Below are 15,757 nucleotides of genomic sequence, written 5' to 3'. Positions count from 1 at the left end.
ACACTCATTTCCTAACTCAATCACCTACAAATGGAGTTTTCTTCACACCCTCAGTAAGGGATGGGCTTTTCCACACAAGACGCTCAAGAGAATTGGCACACAGTCACACAGACACACACACACACACACAGGAATCAGATGAAAACAACACCTCATCATTTCTGCTGTGGAGGGTTTTTTTCTAAGCTAAGCATATTATTATTTTTTCTGATGCAGTCCAGCTCTTTCCGTTTGCTGATACAGCGTTATAAACTTGATATCAGGGTCCATTTGTCCTTCTCTGCTGTTTAATGCAGCCCGAGCTGAAGTAATGTTTTCATTGACTGTGGCGTTGTTAAGTGTCCATCTGTGGTTCAGTTGTGGTGCTTGACATTTCAGATCCGAACAGCTGTACAGATCGGGCTCACTGTGCGGAAAAAACATTTCCATGTCAGTCATGGGTCTTTAAAATAAGGGTTTTGGCTTAGAGACTTTGGCTATCGATTCCTTAAAGAGCCACTCTGATGAAAATTGTGTTTTTTGGGTGTTTTTAACATGTTCTTGTAGCATTTTTCTGATGATGGAGGACATAATTGAAGAAATTGAATCTTAAAATTACATTTCTGAGTATTTCTTTATTCAAATTGATGTTAATCAAGAGTAAACGAAAAATGCCATTGGGAAAGGTCTTAGGGTCTGACGCAGAAGCTACTACAACAAGACACAATCCACTTGTAGATGACTGGGTCCGTGTACTTTTATGTTTTCGTCTGAGCTGGAAGTTGGATCAAAACCGTACAGCTGGATAGCTCCGATATTGCTTGCCATTTTTCGCACCAGTAATGCTAGGTTAGGGGTGTGAGGGGTTGTAAGCTAGTTGAAGAGCATGCGGACAGTGAGCTCTCAGTTATGGTTGATGGGAACGGGGGCGGGGGCGCTCTGCATCAACAATCCTTCCCACAACTCAGAGATGAATTTTTGATAAACTTCTTCTAATGTTCTAAAAAACAACACTATTTTAAAAGAAATCTTGGCTAAATACAGCGTAAGTATTATAAAAGACCACTGGAGGCGCTTTTAAAATAGATTAAAAGATGATCGGAGTGGAACTTTAATGATTTGTAGACAGGAAATAGAAGAACTTTTATTTATCCGATAATAGTATCATTTACAAACCCAGAGCAAAAGCTGGACCAACACTATGAAGATATTTGCAATACTAAAAATGACAAAAGGTTCCCTTTGCATGTCCCCACTCCTCTAAATGAACAGTTGTAGATGTTGTGGAACATGTGGAGCTTCTTTAGACAAAGAAAGTACTAACTAACTGCAATTTGGATCTTTCACACAACAGAAAAAATCCCATCCATGTTGTTTTGTTTTGTTTTTTTTTTCTTTAATTTTATGTGATTATTGAGTCACAGACATAAAATTACGTGATGGAGGAGAAAACACTCTTTAAACAAAATGATCCAAAGGCCCCAAATACATTGAAATCTGTTTTTATTATGGCACAGTGGTGCAACTGTGTTTTTCAATCATTTAATCCATTTTAACTGATTTCTAAAGCAATAAGTCCAAACCAAGGTTAGTTCATGGTGACAGACAAAGAACATAAGAAAACCATAAAAATAAGATCAATGTCAAATATTTTGGAACATTTAAAATACAATAAAAAAACATTTTCTCTATATTATAAACGTGAATAACATACTACAATGAAGACATATTAATGAAATGTCTCAAACTCAGCATGAATCTGGGTCAAACGTTTAAATCTGTGACATGAAAATGTTTCTGTCAACAACATATTGCTCCACCTGTGCTTATATTTTTATGCACACCTGTAGTCTTTTAATATTCCTGAAACTGAAACCAGTTTTAGGTGACAATGGCATTGCATCAAACTCCCTGGAGAGGGGATTTGGGATGTTGGTGAGGCAATAGCAAACAGCTTGTTCTATTGTTCTAAAGCTAATAAAACGGGTCAAAAAAATACTTCTCAAGGTTTTAAGTGTTGACAGTGAGGGTACTTTTTCATAAAACAAAAAAAAAGTTCTCAAAACAACACTTTTTCTCACACTGATGTTCAAGGGAAGAAAAAAATATTAAGCGAAAACCACTTTATTTCAAGTTCTCAAATCTACATTACACCCTATTACAAAGATGCCTTCATTCCATTAGCAACAATTATCTCCTGCTGTGAGGGACCGGCTTGTTTTGTCTTGCAGCAGATGGATCTTTGTGTTGTAAAACAAAAGGTGCAGAAAATGGCTCCATACGCTGCAGCAGCATCACACTGCTGAGATAACCGTATGTTTGATCCACAGAGATGATGTGGATTGAAATACTGCCAGCATACATATGTGTGGAAGCTAATATCGGCGTGTGTAATTACTGATAGCCCAATGATCGCCCTCTGTCTGGATAAACCTGATTAGCATCGACTAGGCTGTAAGCCGCCCTAATCCACCGTAAGGAGGGAGGGATCCACACGGGTGGGGTGGGAGGAGGCTGGGGCGTGGAGCCAGCAGCAGACACAGACAGGGTGGCACACGGGGTGAAGGGGAAAGCATATAAAGACAAACAGTCTGCTGGAGAAGGAGAATAGTACAAAACAATGAGGGAGGAGGAGAAAATGTGATCCAGAGACATTAGGGGCTTGAAAACATAAAAGCATGCTTTAGAAAAAGGTCACATTATGCTAGGACAAAATAAAATACATCGTTTTTATTGTTTATTGATGTAAACAGATTGCACAAATCCTTGTTAGATAGCAGTAAATGTCATAATTAAGTAGAACCAATGGGATTTATTAAACAGATAAAACAATATCAGTTTAAAATCACAAAGACAATCAGGACTAAAACTCTCATGTTTCTGTAATAATCACCTTAGTTAATTATCCTCATGGATCTCCGTTTTAATGATGTAGTTTGGATATCCTTAAAGCTACAGACACAACGGGCATGTGATGAGAGTTCAAGAACGTGTTAAACGTGGGTTCTTGAACTCTCATTTAGCCTACAGTTTCACACTGAATGAACAGGGAGGGGCTTCTTCTTCTTTGTCTTTTTTTGTTACTGTTTACTAGCTCATGTCCGCCGCCTGTTGGAGCTTGGTGCGAAATGTCGAAGCGGTGCAAATCTTGCTCCAGGCTTTTTCTTTCACAGCTTTGTTCTGATTTATCTGGAAGACTTGGTGTCATTTTGTTTTCTGACAGAGCAAAAACGGCAATTATAAGTTTCTTCTCCTCTGTCAATTTTGAAACGTTTGGCACTTCGGGGAATTCAAGGGGACGCCATCAATATGTTACCAAATCCGAGTACCTAATTTGTCAAAGTTCAACCTGGTTTAACTTTCAATAGTCACACGTTTGCACGTGGAGCCTGAAAACGGTTTTAGAAACATAAATAGCTACACGTGAACACAAGCGTTTTTAACCCGGAAGCCCAAAACCCATGATCACATAGACTTTTTATTGGAAGTGGCTGCTTGTACGCGTGTTGCTGAGCCTGTTGGGAACGTAGCTTTAGAAAAATAGTTGCAGTGACTCTGACATGAAAAGCCTGATCGTTGTGGCATTTCAAATGTGAACTTCAAAACTTATATTACAAATGAAAATGGTCATCTTCAGGGTCATTTTGATCTCAGCTTTCTGCTGGTTATTTTGCATGCGTGACAAAATACTGTGAGCTGTTGGTTTTCGACAGTCTAATTTGCATCAACAATGCAGTTGACGTTTGAACGACATCCATGGTCCCATGGAATTACTATGGCTTCAGGAAAACCACAGCCATTTGTTTTAGAGCACAATTAAAACATTGTAATATCTGCTAAATGTTTTTACTGTCTGTCTCCTCAACAGAAGCTTCTAAAGAAGTTTCTAAATCTGATCCCAAGCTTTCTAGATACAGAAAAGATTTCCAATCAATTTTATTGTAGAGAAATCAGGCACAAATTGAAAAAGAAAATTATATGAAAAAAGAAGAAAAGAAAAACTAGCAGCAATGTACTAAAAAAAACTAAACATGTTGCTTTTGCTATAGCACAGCAAATAATAAATGTAGCTCCCAAGGAGGTAAAATGTGTAAAAATAATGGTTGATGTTTTTCTCAAGGTAAGATTTAAAACCATTTAAAAGCTCAAATTCAGAAATATTTAAAAAGTCACAAACAAACGGCAATAATTATGCACTATGCCCACTTGCATGTCCTCCATATCTATTTTTAAAATTGTTCCAAGTTGTCTTTTAATTGTGATTATGTTGTTTTTAGCTTAAATTAAAAAAAACATCAGTTTTTTCTAGGACATATTTTAACCTCTAAGTTTTGGCAGGACTATCGGCACAGAGCAACCCCACCCCCCTTCCCCTTCCCGTTGCTGAGAGTTCGGAGAAAGGAGCTTGTGGCCTTCCCAGCATATTTTGTAATTCACAAATACAATCCTTTTCAAATTACTTTTTTTGTGTGCTCCTGATTTACAAGAATTTGAATAAAGAAATTCTCAGAAACGCTATTTTTTTTAGCTTAATTATCTTAATATATGTTCTCATCCATCAGAAAAAGGCCATAAGGTGTTCAAAACATCCAAACCCTGAGTGTGTCTTTAAGTCTTACTGTTGTCCCTGGACATTTTTTGTGGATCTTCTGCAGGGCCTTTACATGTTTGCTGTTTTCATGTGTGCAAGGCTGTGATGAAGCTGCTACACATCGTGAGGAGGTCACATCAATGGACTCCCTCCTACACTCCCGTCAACCAGGATGCTCCTGCCAAACAACTCCGGGGCTCGCTGAAACCTACGCAAATGCTCCTGCACATAATTAACACACAGAAAACACAACAGTGTCACAGTGACTAACAGAAAGAAAGTCACAAGACAGCCAGGAACCAAACCAACTGCTTTCACACTGCAACAAGACAATGGTTGTGATGATGCTGTACATCAAATGAGCAAAATGGATAAAAGATGGAATTTGAAAACATAAATATAAGAAATAAAGATGAAAGGTAATGAAAATCAACAGCAAAAATAGAAACCAATGAGAGAAACTGGAGAAGAGGGAGAGAGTGAGTAAAATAAATGCAATTTCTATTATCAGTTTAACGGACAGAGCATTAGGATCCCTGTCTAACGCTCTCTGGAGTGTAGGTGCATGTGTGTGCCCTTAACTGTGTTTAGAGAGCCACACGTAATTCTCACATATGATGTGATACAGCAGATGCTGGTGATATCAAGCCCTGGCTCAGATAGAGTGAGGAAAATCAATACAGCTACAACTATGATGTTACCACCTTTCTCCCCCCCTACCCTCACACTGAAAAAGTGAGGACCACAAATTGTCTCCTAGTGATTTTTTATTGCAGGCCAATCAGTGCATATGTCCATGTTGTGCATGACTGTTGATGTGAGCGCTGCATTGAGTAAGTGATAGCAGAAAAAGGGGAGAGGAGAGTGAAAGAATCCAAACATTTACATTAATTTGCTGAAAACCTAAAGAAGCCCTACTCAACTGGCCATAAATGCATTAACAGTCCTTTTTACATTAGCAAACACAGTGGGAATCTTGAATGCTTCTTGATGCCATAAAGTGGTTGAAGTTGCAAGGAAGTGGGGAAAAATAATAAATATATTATGGCTATTTATAAATTATAAATAAAATAAGAACTTTTTAAAACAAACATGTATTTAATCAGAAACTTGGTTCAAGAACAAAACTTTGCATCTGTGTTCATAATAGCATTTAATGCAAGAGTTGTTTTTTTGTCCCCGAATCTAGAATCACTTAGTTTCCCCAAACTTTGCAAGGTAGAACTCATTGATGTCATGAGTAAAAGTTGCTCTCATAAGACAACACTTTTAAACTATTTTTTTATTTTGTTTGTCACCCATCCATGATACAAAGTTATAGTAATATTATTACATGTAGTTTGTATGATCAATCTTCCAACTCAGCTCAATCCATTTCAGGGTTGCAGGGTTGCTGGAGCCTATCCTGCTAACTATGCGGCGAAGGTGGGGTCATGTCAGTCATGGGCATGTAGTAGATATAACTTAGTTTTTGATTTTAAATAAAGTAAGTTTAGTCAGTACAAAAACAAAAAGTTGAATCCCAATTCTGTCCTGTTGGCCTTATTAATGACCCAAATAGCTGCCATCAGTGCAAGAAAGTGCTTTTCCCCTCATCAAGTGCTATATAATTGCATACTATTTACTATTTTGAAAGTAAAATTGCTAGAGTTTTTTCAGTTTCAAGCTCTGAAAAGTGTGTGGGGTAAAAACTAGGGCAACCGACAACATTAAAGGTTTTCTCTCCATTGGGACACATGGCGCTAAATCATCCACTCCAGTAGGGGGCGCTCTGCTTCAGTTGTACACCGTTGCTGAGCTTCTGCAGGACATTCTCCGGAGTCTCTTCCGGGTTCACGACTCGTAGACGTCTAAATGGATCTGAAAGAACCCAATTCATGCGTATATTAATAAAAAAATAGCGTCCTCCGAAAAGTAGGACTTTGTAATAATTCTCAGTGGTACTCTTTTGTTGGTGGTTTTTCGTAGGGTCTCGCTTATACTTTCAGCTTTTCTGAGCTGGGCGAACATGTCTGCGGAGGAGGCGGACAAAACGACCACCACCGATGCTAGCGCCGGGGACGAGGAGGAGGAATGGTTGTATGGAGGTAAATCAATTAACTACAAGGAAATGCAAGTGTCGCCTAAAATGACCGACATAAAAAACAACAAAGTAATTGTAGTTGGTTTAACTTCAAATTAGACTGGAAGGTAAAGCAGTTTAAAAAGTGCGCTGTCTGTCTGTGCTAGCTGGGTAGCTAGTTAGCAATCTGCGCTTTGGCCTTAAGCAGAAAGATGACTTAAAAGCAAGTTATAAATATATATTTTTTTATTATAATTATTATGAGCTTTACATTCTTTATCACTCTGCCATGCGTGTTTTTTCTAGGGCTTTTGCGTACACAGTCAATGATATCAAGTCATATTAGTTTACATGTGTTGTTATCCGCCCGGTGATAATTAATGTTTCTTTTCAGATGAGTCCGAGACCAAAGAGGAGGATGAAGAAGGAGCAAAGTTAAACACGGATGTCGGGTAAAACACAAACACCATTGAATATCATTTACAAAAAGAAAAAGAGAACCATTTTGATAATTTAGGGGAATTTTCCCAAAACAATGACTGTTTTACATGTTTACATGTACATGATGTAGCCGTTTAGCAGAAGCTTTGCGTGGTCTTTTTTTATGTGATAAATGCTTGTAAAATGTGGGTGTATGAATTGAATTTCTTTAACTTATGTCAGGTAGGTGAACCCTTAAGTTTGATTAAATTCTAAATACATTACATCAAAACTCAAGACTTTTTAGCTCTAAAACTTTGATCGGTTATTTCATTTTCCAGTTAAACATCTGACATAAAATTATATCATTAGTAAATCTCTTAAAATAAACCATCATTGTGGAAATTAGGACAAATAAAACCAAGACCTTTTGTTGTTGTTATAGAAAGCTTTACAGCATGTCTAACAGTTTATTAATAAACCTGCAGTGCACCAGCTGATGCTCAAGCAGAAGATGCTGCTCCTGAACATGCAACAGGAAACGGAGTTGCGTCTGAGGTAGCCTGTTTTTATTTGTTTCTCTCCACCTGTCTTTTTTTCCTGCATCTTTACTAAATTGGAGGCTTTTTTTTCTCTTTTTCCCGACATTTCAGGCCACTGGTGAAACTGCTGGTGAGGATGTAGAAAGTGACAGCGACAGCGATGATGACGACGATGACGTCCGCGTTACCATCGGTGACATTAAGACCGGAGCACCACAATACACGTAGGTTTGAGTCCAGTGGAAATATTTACAGTTTCTCGTAGTAAATGTTTTTGTATGAAGCTGTTTTCTTGTTTTTAATTAATGGCAAGAAGAAATGTTTTGTTGTTTTTCGTTTTTTCTTATCCTTTTAAGTTCTAACCTTTTTTTTGGCTTCAGATGGCTTTATTGTGGAAAAGACACCGGTGTCAGAAGGTGTTACTTTTGATTTTGGACTTTCAGCAAAACACAGGCAGAACAGAGATGTAAAAAAAAATAAAAAAATCTCCGGTTTCCTTCCTGCATCTGCTGGGTTTCTTGTTTCCTGTCAGGCTATGTTGTTGTTTGGGGACATAGAGATGTCTTCTGAGTTGACGTGTTGGAAGTATTTAGTGACCCTAACTTTAGCTGTTAATGTTGCATAAAAATGTGAAGGCTTGAATTTTTGAAACAATTTCTGTATTCAATTTTATTCCATAAAATTTGATGTGGTTTTCTTTTTTGAATTAGTTTTAATGGACCTGAGTGTTTTTTTTTTATACAGGTTGTAAAAGTCAAATGATCTTTGGTTGCAAACCCAGCAATAATCTGTTGAATTTTAGCGATGGATTTGTGATTATTTATTTTACAGTAACTGAATAATCGTGGTAAATGTATTCATGCCAAAAAAAACCTGGCCTGCATTATTTTTTGTATTTTATTAGATAATTAATAAGTATTCTATTTTTGTTGCAGGACTTACGGCACTCCACCTGTTAACCTCAACATAAAGTCAGGCTCCAGACCTTATGGACAGGGTGCGTCTCCAAGCTGTTGCAACAATTATTTTCAGTTGTGTTTGAACAATATTCCTCTTCTTTCTTACTTTGTAAGCATTCAGCAGCATTTATTTTGGTTATTCTCAGTGTCTTCAAAGCTGAAAGGGGTGGATCTTGATGCACCAGGAAACATCAATGGCGTCCCGGTGCTGGAGGTGGACGTGGAGTCCTTTGAAGAGAAGCCCTGGAGGAAGCCAGGTTTGTAAAAGTCAAGTAAAATGGTTTTAGCTATACTTTTTAGGGTTATTACTGTCTTTACAAATTAAAAAAAGATGGATAAATGTGATGCAATAAAAACAATTTCGTCACTATAAAACATCAGCTCTGCCTTTTTTTTAGATGAAAAGCCATTGATAGTCTTTAAATATTGTAAAAAAAACAACATAAGGACTAAAGCATCTTTGGGTATTCATTTTTATTTTTTTAGACTTTCTCTATACTTAACGGTCTTAAAAAGGTAGAAATATCATCTTCAGTCACTGAAAGCGTCTTTCTGTGTGCAGGAGCGGATCTGTCCGACTACTTCAACTACGGCTTCAACGAGGACACCTGGAAGGCATACTGCGAGAAACAGAAGAGGCTGCGAATGGGTCTGGACGTCTCGACAGTCGGATCTGTGACCAGCAAGATCACTGTGAGACACAGCTATGAATTGTATTCCTGTTCTTTAGCCCACACCCTTCAAACTCCGGCCATACATGTAATCAGCAGCAGGTCAGGCGGATTTCTCGAGAAACCGACTGGATGCTTGAGGCCTGGAGTCTGACACCTCTACTTTAGCTCAAAGCCCTGATTAATCCAGACTTTCATATTTATGAAACTGTTCTTCCTGCTGAAAGGTTTATTTTGATTAGATATTTTTAAAAGCATGAGGGTTTCGTATTTTGATCTAACCTGAAGAACAAAAGGTTTCATGTTTATTGCGTTTTCAGTCTGTGCTGTGTGGTTACAGTAGCTAAGATGTTGATTTAAGGCTTTGTGGTGAATGAACATCCATCCATCCTTCCTTGATGGTAGAAATCTCTTTCTGTAGACCTGTCAGGGTTTTCCTCCTGCAACCTGTTAAACTATAAAACCAACGGCTTCTTGCAACACCAGACTATAAAGCATCTTGTCTAACAATGTCAAGAGCCCGAATAAGATTGATCACAATGTGTGTTTGTGTGTAAACTTATAAAGCAATAAATCTAGCTGAAAGCTGCGCCGGATGCCCTGCCTGTACAACGTCCTTTACAGAACAGATAAGAAAGTGGATGCAATGTGTGTGCTCTCCACAGGAAATTTGTTTTAGCATTTAGTGTGTTAATCAATGGCAAAAAGAAGAAGCAAAAACTAGTTAAATGTAGACAAAAGAAAACATTTTTAAACATTTTAAAGGGACAGGAAAAGCTATCTGCTTTCATTTTCCTTTATGCATCTTTTTACCTGTATTCATCTTCATGCATCAATGACTCAGATTTTTCTGTTCTACTCTAAATATAAAAATCTTCAATGTCTTAAAGTGTAAATCCACTGTCTGTTCAATACCTTAATCTGTTTTGGCTGACAACACTAAATATCTTCTTCTGTAATATATGTCAGAGTAGCTTAAAGTTCTGGTAAAGTAATGCTACCTTCATCATGACGGTTGTGTTTTGTGTCTAGGTGCAGCAGGGCAGGACTGGCAATGAGAAGGACATCTCCAGCTTACCTGTTCACACGTCTAAGACAGACTTCCCATCTCCAATCAGTCTGTACAAGTCTGCCATCGGTCAGGTCGCCAGGTAACACCTTCCTCTTTTTCTTCTTCTTGTACCCAGAATTTAGATTTCTTGTGACCGTAACACAAACTGAAGACCGTTCTTTCCTAATCCAAAGTAGTTTTAAGAATTTAAATGACAAAATTTACTTTCTTTTTAAAATATCTCAAGGTTATGATCTAAGATTCAAAATATAATGGATTTTATGGATAGTAAAGATAATGAGGAAAATAACAGAATCAGATATTTTTTCTAATCATTGTAGTCAGAGAAATCTGTCCAACTGAAACTCTGCTGTTGACATTCTTCTGACTATTGTAGCTCTTCATCGGATTCTGAAGGAGAGAAAAAAAGCAGCTTTTCCGCTTTCATGTTACATTTTACATTAGTAATATACTGCATATCTGTGCAAAGCTGATGTGAAAAGCCGCTTTTCTCTGAGTCAGAATCAGCTGATTCCCGTTGATCGTGTCAACGGTAGAAGAGTTACGGTGCGTACAAGAACGTGTGTTCTGCAGGCGTCACCGGGGACATCTCCCGTGTAACAAGTTTAGTGCAAGAAGTGATGAAATTTTATGGAACATTTATTTAATTGAAACTCTTTTAGTTGGTGTTGTATTATGTTTTAACATTTTAGCTGTTCCAGGTTGTATTTAGGTGGTGCTTCTTTGATATTTCTTGATATTTTTGATTTCTAGGAAATCAAGTGGGACCATAGATGTGATTGGTGGACAGACTGCCACCATCAGCAGGGTAGAAGGGCGGCGCAGACACAATTTAGATGGAAACAATATTCAGGTGCAGAAAATGAACGCTTGAAAAACATTTAAATAAAATAAATGAAAAGTCTTCTGTAAGCGTTTCATTTGCTCACTAAGGACCTCCTGTTTGCTCTGCTGCTCCACAGGTGATCTCTGAACACTCGACGTCAGACACTGAACCCGCCGCTGCCAAGATTCCCACCTTCTTCCCACCTGGACCAATTCCTCCGAACATACCACCACCCCCTTTTCTTCCTCCACCCCCAAATGTCAGCACTGCACCTCCACTCATACCCCCACCCAGTCAGTTTCCTCTTTTCTTATTCTCCTTTATTTATACATCAATGTTTTGCATTAAGGGAGTTAACTCCATCCTCCTTGTTTTCACATCTTAAGGATTGCCCATTACTGTGCCTCCTCCTGGATTTCCTCCTCCAACTGGTGGTCCTCCTCCTTCTATAATCCCCACTATGGACAGGTAACATGCAGACACTCATACAAAGTTGGATGTGGAACCACTTAAAGGGCACCTTAAAACTAGAAGAAGTGTCATTTCAACGATATGAAGTTAAATATCAGAAGAAAAGTTCACGTCTGTTTATGGAATCTAAATGTTTTGCTGCTGATGCTGCTTCTGATTAAGATGTTCTCTGTCTAAAGGGAAAACTGACATGAAAAAACAGAAAGTTAGTTTTTTTTTTTTTTTTTTTTTTTTTTTTTTCAACTTGTCCTGTCCAACAGCTGGGCAGGCAGATGAGAACTGAGGGCCTCTTGTGTTGGACATATTTTACTTTAACAAGAGGGGTTATTTTTTCATACAGGTAGCACTGTCAAAATGCATAAAATGATTTTTTGAACCAAACAAAAACTGTCATGAAAGTAAAACACAAATCATCCAGCGAGAACAATAAATGCAGTAGAATTTTTTTATTACATTTTAATTTAAAATAATAAAAAACCTTACTAGTCTGCGCAGGTGATGAATTAAAACAAAATGTGCTTAATTCTGAAGAATAGAAGGCATTAAGGAACTAATCCTTTTAAAATAAAAGTTAAAACAAAATTCTTTTTTTGCTAATTTTACCTCAGAATAAATACATAGAATTTTTATTCGACATTTAATTTAGTTTTTCATAATGGAGGCACAGCAGGATCTCTCAGATGTAATTTCTTGTTTCTTCCGCAGCCATGCTGGAGGTTATGACGGCCGCTCTGTTCCTCCATATCCATTTCCTCAGGGTAAAACTCCACCCTACCCCCCCAGCTGCACTGCAGTATTTAAAAAAAAATAGTCTTTTTCTAGAACATTTTTGGATTTCATTTCCCACCTTCTGTCCTTCCAGGTGCTTATCCTCCACCTATGGGCGGCGGTGTCCCTCCACCGTGGCCCGTGATGATGGACAACACCAAGCCCTGGGACTATTATCCCCGTCGAGAGGATAAGAGGGAGAAGGAGAGAGACAGACCCCGGGAGAGGACACACGACCGGGAGCGAGAGCGGGAGCACAGCCCCTCAGCTGTGAACTACACCAGGTCAGCGATGCCAACCTCTCCGCCTCCACCATCGGGCAGAATTTCATTTGAGCCACTCTCAGTTTTTTATAGCAATGCGCCAGCTTGATACATGAGACGGGTGTCTGTCCTGATCCTCTTCAGGACACACAGTCATTGAAGAGGAGACTGTCTTCCTGAAAGTGCTAAATTTACCTGCTGCCTCCTTCAAATAGGCTGCTTGCTTTTCATTGCCAGGGTGAAACGGGGGCAATGACTTTTGCGTGTGTCTGTCGCCATAGTGACGAGGAGCGTTATCGCTACCGTGAGTACCAGGAGCGCGTTTATGCAGAGCGCCACCGCGACCGGGCGAGCAGAGAGAAGGAGGACAGACACCGAGAGAGACGGCACAGAGAGAAGGACGAGGGGCGCCACAAATCTGCTCGCAGGTAAACCTTTGCACACTGCTGCTTCCCATCAAGACTAGCGACAGGAATGCAGCAAAAACACCAACTCCTCATCCTGCATACTTTAACCCACGGCGGCAGACTGGGACCGGTCTGTGGGACAGTTGTTGGTACCTGGCCGTAGAAAGCAAAAAACTATTAGCACAACGCTGCTTTTCTCAGATTTCACAATTTGTAGAGATGATGTTAACTGCATAAGCAGTAGAAGAGTTATGATAACCCAAAATGCATCAACATTGGAGCAACAGCTCTGGTGTTAAAGGGTTTTTATACCTGCATCGTTAGTATGAAGACAAAAAGGCTCCATACTTTGGAAATTCATCATTTAGCTGACATGTATACAATTCTACTGATTCTGATTCTATGATGACGGAACTAACTTTAGCCGAGTCAATCAGGATTGCTTCAGCAGTGTGTTTATGTAAGTTATCATTGATAGATGGAGCATGAACATTTTTGCAAAAATGTCCTGATTTTTTTTCTCGGCACTCAGAACCTTTTAGACTACCAGCTAGACGTTACGAATCCAACACTGGAAATGCGGCACAAAAAGGACAATGTCTATCCTGTTTAGTCATTTTTTTCTTAAACATTTTTTTCTTCAAAATAATTTGTTAGAAAGGAAAAGTTTCTCTTGACAGAGGACTGATGAATGGAATCTTCTGCCACCTCTTTGTTCTCCCATATTTTCTTCCTCCCCCTCTTCTTTTCCCCCCTTACTCCGACCACACTCTCACCTTCTCCCTCTTCCCACGCCTTCCTTCCTCTTGGTGCCACGCTGATCTCACTTCCTCCGCCATCTTCACACCTCGGTTGTTCTCCTTCCATTAGCAGCAGCAGCCGTAGGAGGCATGACAGCGAGGAGGGAGACAGCCACCGGAGGCACAAACACAAAAAGAGCAAGAGGAGCAAGGAGGGGAAGGAGGCCAGCGAGGACATCGGCGCCGACCAGGAGAACCAGGAGGCCATGGAGTAGAGATGAGCGCCCCCCTTCTGCTTTGTCTTTCCGATGTCCATTTGTCCTCACACTTCACAGAGGCGGCGAACATGAACAAGAGACAACAGGTGGAGGTGTCGATTTCACCTCTTTTTTTTTTTCTGTTAGCCCGTATTCTCCTCCACCCTGCTGTCATCCATCCTCACTTCAGAGTGGATGAAGAGAGACGAAGGAGCGAGGAGCTCCCCGTCGACTTGATCCATCAATGTCGTCCTTTGGATAAAGTCATCTTGATTTTCAGCGTTCGCTCAGAACCATTTTCGGCATCATTTCTGTTCGTTTGTAGTTCCTGTCACTGATGAAGACCTCTAGAGAGAAAACCTGTTGAGTTGGATTAAAACACAATTTTGATAAAAAAAAAAAACAACCCTTTTTGTCTTTGCATTCTTTCAGAATAAATGACTTCTCTGCTTTTGGACACGGTTACAGTTAAAAATATAGCAAATTTAAAGAATATAAGCTTATAATGGTCCTCAAAAGAGTTGACTTGTACATCCGAAAGTTAATAAAAGAAGCTTATCAGCTAAAGTGATGACACCTATCGAATATTTTAGGACTTTTTGGATTTAAAATGTGTTATTCAAAGGTTTATGTTTAACTTAAAAGTATAAAAATGAAGTTTAGTTTTATGGGGGTTTTTGTGAGAAGAAAATGCGTTGAGCTGTCAGGCTTATTTTAAGTTTATTTCAATCAATTAAAATAAGAAATTCTAAAGAAGACAAAAGAAATACACATAAAACCATGAATGATTAATTATGACCCAATTGGAGAATTGAAAAAGTACACAAAAACAACTTGTATATCCATATATATACAGCATGAAAATGATACTATTATGATTACTGTTAATTATAAATAGAAATTCTTTTACTTACAGTACATGACACATTGAATACGTTAAAATGTAAAGTTTGTCAGAAAGTTTAATTGCTTGAAAATGAGTAAATGTATATTATCCCATTATATTTTACTGTTTATTTTGCACATGGTTGTCATAATCCAGTCCTCCTAATTAGTTACATATATACTTTTCCAGACCAGGTGTAGATCACTTAGCAAATCCATAAGTGTTAATTATATCAAATAAAAAAGATGAATCGCCTTTGGTTTACATAGAAAACTGAAATGATTATAAATATCACAGCTCAAGTATCAAAATGCGGTGATTATAACAATATTCCAGAAATTATTCTTACGGATTGAGTATCAAAATTAAGGTTTTGGAGTGCCTGATGATTAGGATCAAGAAGGAATTATTGCATCATGTATCCTTAGTGTATGTTTTTGTCAAAGTCGTTCTTCACAGTAAACAAAGTTACAGAAATGGTTATAGAATAATGATTTAGAAGAATAATTATGGAGTTTATTTCAAGGGATCAAAAAAAAGGAAAAATACAAAGATAAACACAAATCTATTTAGAAAAATAATTTGTAAATAGATTTGAAAATAAAGAAAATGTATCTCCTGGACATAATTGCTCCTAATCATAAATCAATATATTGTACTTATACGAATAGTACATAACACAATCAGTCCATTAAATATGATATAAATTAGTGGTTAAATAATTTTCAAAAATCAAATTTAACAGTAGTTTTTTTCAACACTAAAAAACGTGATTTTAAGAGGAGAGCTGATGAGCACAAAGTTCAAAATCAATCTTTGGTTTCATAACGATCAACAGAAGAG

At 38.2% G+C, this 15,757-nt stretch overlaps 1 protein-coding gene across 2 annotated transcripts; it reads left to right on the top strand.

Moving 5' to 3' along the window:
* The first annotated feature begins 6,374 nt into the window (after nt 1–6,374).
* On the top strand, nt 6,375–14,437 carry LOC101159890 (pre-mRNA 3'-end-processing factor FIP1). Of its 2 annotated transcripts, none has more exons than XM_011474522.3 (15): nt 6,375–6,657; nt 7,027–7,084; nt 7,541–7,610; nt 7,706–7,818; nt 8,530–8,591; nt 8,700–8,810; nt 9,116–9,246; nt 10,257–10,375; nt 11,050–11,149; nt 11,259–11,415; nt 11,509–11,590; nt 12,299–12,351; nt 12,456–12,645; nt 12,906–13,052; nt 13,905–14,437. In XM_011474522.3, the coding sequence occupies exons 1-15, from the start codon at nt 6,579–6,581 to the stop codon at nt 14,044–14,046; spliced, it is 1,614 nt and encodes a 537-aa protein (XP_011472824.1). In that variant the 5' UTR covers nt 6,375–6,578; the 3' UTR covers nt 14,047–14,437. The 2 variants fall into 2 exon arrangements, with proteins under 2 accessions (XP_011472824.1, XP_004065764.1); XM_004065716.4 differs by having other exon boundaries at nt 6,376–6,657; nt 13,902–14,437.
* Nucleotides 14,438–15,757: the final 1,320 nt, after the last annotated feature.

This window comes from Oryzias latipes, chromosome 1, assembly GCF_002234675.1.
Source record: "Oryzias latipes chromosome 1, ASM223467v1".
NCBI classification, from domain to species: domain Eukaryota; kingdom Metazoa; phylum Chordata; class Actinopteri; order Beloniformes; family Adrianichthyidae; genus Oryzias; species Oryzias latipes.
This window is presented reverse-complemented; position numbering and strand designations above follow the sequence as displayed.

Excerpts from the sequence above, each read along its gene's own strand:
- LOC101159890 (XM_004065716.4), top strand. The coding sequence starts at position 6,579 with ATGTCTGCGGAGGAGGCGGACAAAACGACCACCACCGATGCTAGCGCC. Across the intron at positions 7,611-7,705 it reads GAAACGGAGTTGCGTCTGAG|GCCACTGGTGAAACTGCTGG; the intron begins GTAGCCTGTTTT and ends CCGACATTTCAG. Across the intron at positions 10,376-11,049 it reads GCCATCGGTCAGGTCGCCAG|GAAATCAAGTGGGACCATAG; the intron begins GTAACACCTTCC and ends TTTGATTTCTAG.